Source organism: Metopolophium dirhodum, chromosome 7 (genome assembly GCF_019925205.1).
Source record: "Metopolophium dirhodum isolate CAU chromosome 7, ASM1992520v1, whole genome shotgun sequence".
Lineage (NCBI taxonomy): Eukaryota > Metazoa > Arthropoda > Insecta > Hemiptera > Aphididae > Metopolophium > Metopolophium dirhodum.
Genome location: NC_083566.1, coordinates 18,408,238 through 18,412,858, shown reverse-complemented (window position 1 = coordinate 18,412,858; position 4,621 = coordinate 18,408,238). Strand labels below are relative to the sequence as shown.

General features: G+C 34.7%; 1 protein-coding gene across 1 annotated transcript; it reads right to left on the bottom strand.

The window, feature by feature from the left end:
- Nucleotides 1–593: 593 nt before the first annotated feature.
- On the bottom strand, nucleotides 594–1,476 carry LOC132948730 (uncharacterized). Its single transcript, XM_061019355.1, has one exon. It carries the CDS (start codon nucleotides 1,271–1,273, stop codon nucleotides 734–736), a length of 540 nt encoding a protein of 179 aa, XP_060875338.1. The 5' UTR covers nucleotides 1,274–1,476; the 3' UTR covers nucleotides 594–733.
- Between the last annotated feature and the right edge of the window lie 3,145 nt (nucleotides 1,477–4,621).

Genomic DNA, 4,621 nt, shown 5'->3' with positions numbered 1-4,621 from the left:
AGTCGTCGTTGAATCGAAGTACACAAATATACGTAATACTATATTGTGCTTGCGTATAATGAACCTTGAAATAGTTGGAATAGTGTATATAAATATAATATAGGCGCGCGTGTCATTGAGCGCATCAGCGGGTATCAAAGTCACCGAATACTTTTTACGCGTCTGACCATGTCGATAATAATATAAGTAATAATTATTTATTTTATAACAATCGTGCAGACGTAATCGTCGTAGCCCGTAGGTATATTGTTATAATATGCACAATGTACAGCTGATAACTATCAGTTTTTTTTGTGGGGGAAGGGGGATTAATTGCATTGACTTTATAATTATCGATCGATACGTCACGAACACCGCGGACTAACGGACGTGAATATTGTACGTATAGATCTTTATAGGGGTCTTCGAAAACGGCAGTTCCGTGGAATCCTTGTAGGTAAGTGATGTGGCAATAATTATATATAGTAAATTATTGTAACCAAAATTTTAGTGATTAAGAATTTTTATTTCGTTTATTCATATTTCATCACGCGCAAACGTTTTCGAACTGGAAAAAAGCGCGGGTTACACTGAATACAAATAATAAATATAAATACATGATATTGTTATGTATTTTACATGCAATAGAGTGGGGTAAAAACAAAATGTCTATAAAATAAATAGCATACAAATATTTGCTGAATCGACGTTCAGTGCATTCACTACAATGGTTTGGCGCCGTTCGGCCGATCGACTAATTGGATTCGTCGTCCTCGGGGTCGGGAAACTTGGGTCTGCAGATCCGGTCGGGGCTCATCCGTTGACCATCAGGGCAACCTTTCAGCGGCACCGTGATGATGGACCGATCTTGTGTGGTCGTCTCCAGCTTCGGTCTCGGTGAAGTTGTCACAGATGCGTTTGCTGACGACTGGTACGGATCTCGTCCGTCCGGTCGTTTGTCCACCGTCGGTTTTGGCGGGCGCTTCTGCAGTGGCTTAGTTGGTTTCTGTGGCTGTTGCTGTGGTGGTCGCTGCGACTCTTGCTGTTTATTGTGCGGAGTAGTCGGAGGATTCGTCGTAGGTGGTCGCGGCGACCGGTGTTTTCCGTATGTGTAGATCACCGGAAATTTCGGTAACTGCGGTTGCGGTAAGTTGGTCAGTAGCGACGACTGAGCGGTGTTGCCTGCAGGACTGTGTCCGGTCCCGCCGTACACCGCGGCCGCGCAGCTAAGTGAGATCGCCATGGCTATTATCGCCACTGCCAACGGGTGGCGAGCGGATCCCGCACTATCCATGGCCGTCGACCGTTCGTATATTGTTAATCACTGTTGTTTCTTGAACCGATTATTAAATACGCAGTTGATTTCACGCTCGTTCGCGGGATTAAAAGTACTATCCGCTCTCGAGACAGGTACGGGTTACACTGTTCGTGATACAGTGGTGTTGATTTCGCGCAGTGACAGAAAAAAGGTCTTTGTCTTTTCTCCTACTCTTCCGAGCGCGACTACACCGTCCGTTCCTCCACCTAAGACCTGTTACATCGTGTCACGACGCCGACATATACGATATACCTAACAATATTAATGTGATAATATTGGTAGCCATTGTATACATCACGCGTGTTTATATAGAGCGAGTGCAAACCGTACGCGAAAAATGAAAAAATTCCAAGGCGATAGCCAACCTATACAGTCCACCACTGCTGCAGCTGGTATTTGGCCTGTTATTATTATGCGCATGGTTCATTTAAATATATATTATATTATTATATACATTATACAAGTATACATATAATATAGTTATTGTATAACGTTCGTGGCTATCTATACGAGTACTTATTGACCGGTCAACTGTCGTTGGCCTATATGATATGCGTAACTTATACGAACATAGGAAAACGAACTCGCACCAGTCCTTATAGGTAACAGATATTCATCCGGTCTTAATTTTATATTCATTATTCATTGGAATTAGGTTTAGAAATCTGTTTGACGCGCTAAATTATTAGGCTAATTATTTAGTGATTTCGTTCTGTACCGTTATAATATTATGTTTGTTGGTCCATCCATATAAGCACAACTAGGGTTATAATTCTGGGGGGAGTTACAGGCCACCTTACAAAACTATTAATTTAAAATAAACCATAGACGGCTTATATCTAAACCAATAAGGAATATATTTGGTGGGGCTAAATCTTAGTCAGGGGGCTAAGCCCCCCCCCCCTTAGTTGCACCTCTGTATCCACCGTCTCCGTCGCTTTTGATCGTTTCCAGTGGTCATGCGTGTAAATTATATCTTATATCTTATTATATTGTTTATCTTGCACAGTTTTCAAAATCCGTTATTTATTACCATCAATTTAACGTGACGATAATTGATAACTAGCTGTGTTATAATGTGTAAGGACCTAATGCAATTCACTCGGCCTGATAAATAATCACTCTTAATTTGGTGCCAGCGCAGCACCTTCCCTTCCTTCTACCACCGTGTTTGATACTTCGAGAGAAATTGTTTTTTCACATGCGATACTTTTGATCGAAGGATGGAGAGAGTTGAACATAACGCCTTGTGCTTCGGGCCTTATACTTCGCAGTGCCCGGAAGTTTATCCAAAGGCTAAAATCGATGGAACATTATTATATCGCGTTCATAATATTATTGTCATTTACCGTGTTAATAATAATTTATGGTATGAACATGTGATTCAAATGCGTGAATATATTGTGCCTAGTGGTAGGTATTTATAATAGTAAATTTTCCAAGTTAATTGATTAGGGGTGGGGTGTGGGGTTCATTTAAAATTGTCGATTCCAAATTGACTTTAAAAAAAATATTCTGAGTTTTCGTGTAATAAAATACAAAAACACAAATTTCAAACATTAATTTATTATTTACCTTTTTCCCGTGGCCCTTTAAATACCTACATAAACTTTATTAAAGTTTTATCTAAAAACATAATAATATTTAATAAAATCAAATGAATGAATGGGGTTTTGTTAAAATGATTGTAGAGGTATTAAAAAAAATAACTTAACACTATAAAAATAATAATTTTTATGTAACCAATTTATATAGATACAATATAGATATTGTAGAATAATAAATTACATTAAAAGTAAATACAATATAATAATACCTATACAACCTATATATTTATTTGGTGTGCTTTGAGTTGCCTAACTCTGAATCTCTATGATGTTTCTCATATTATGAATAACCTTTGTTAAATTAAATATCAACAGATTATAATCCTATGTCATAATTTTTGGTGAATTACTTGCAAACTTAAATTCATTGGTTAGAAAATACTCTTTTTTAGTTTGTATAAAGACCATTTGAATGTTGATGTAACTGCTTAGTAAATACTAAATTATTGAAATCGACGTAGTATACACAGTAGTGGTGATACAGACACGCAAAGTTTTGTTAACTGTTTAAATAATATAGGCAATAAGAGATATTCAATTTTTTAGTTTTTTTATATCTTATAAGGCTTCAACAACACAGTGTTTTAGCCTACATTTGATCAAAATTTAGACAAGAAAAAAAAGAATATTTATGTACATTACACTTTGGTTTAAATGTTGCTACATTATTTCCAATGAATTGCTTAAGTTTATAGAACGGAAAAATGTACTGATTGCAGCGGCATTCTCGTCTTTGAAAGCTTGGCGTAGTGAAACAGGATTTATGAGTATCTTGCTTACTTTGGTGTATTTGGGGCAGTCAGGGCAGATGATGACAATGTGCTCTATTGTTAGAATTTCAGAATATTGTAGTTATAACTATGTTTATTTATGTCTACAATCAAAATTGTCCATTGAAATATTCATTATTCAACTATTTAAAAAATATTTGAGACTTAGAATACTTATTAGTTATTGTAGTTGGTACAATGACGGTCGCGTATATTTATATAAAAAGTAATTCATTTAAACAAAATATCAAATTTACGGTGTGATTTCAAAAACTTCAATCAAAGTTTACTTTAAAAATGTAATTTATTTGTCATTAATATAATGTGTTATTTATATTTTCTGGTACCTGATATAACTATAGTTAACGTTAACTATAGTTTTATACGAAGATTTATGGTAGCCTAAGATTATATTTTTTTAGATCGAATTTTTAGTAATTTATGATTCAGTTTACTAATTTAAATTAGTATAATGCTATCAGGAAATTGAATCACTAGTAACTTTTACTGGTTGAAAATTTCCCTCTACTCAATATCGTACAGTTATATTGACATGAATAAAATAAAATTGCGAAATATTGATCAGTTGCTCCGGAGCGGCGTAGGTATTCGATTAACAGGGAAACATATTCTATATATTTTATATTAATCAAGAATATTCATTCCTATATACTATTCCCATTTAATAATGAATTATTAAAATTTTGAATTTTTGATTATTATATGGACCACATGTTTAAATACTTATATTTACTATACCATTTGAGGAGTATTTTATGGGTGATACCTGCAACTTCTTTTTTTTTAAATGAAAATCACCCTTTCCCTATGCATTTTAAATCAGATGACTTTTTTTAAAATGTTTTTTTTATCTAAATCAATTTCAAACAAATAATTTTTGAGTCATAACTTGTACACTAAGAATAATAAGTTTAGAACTTATAGGG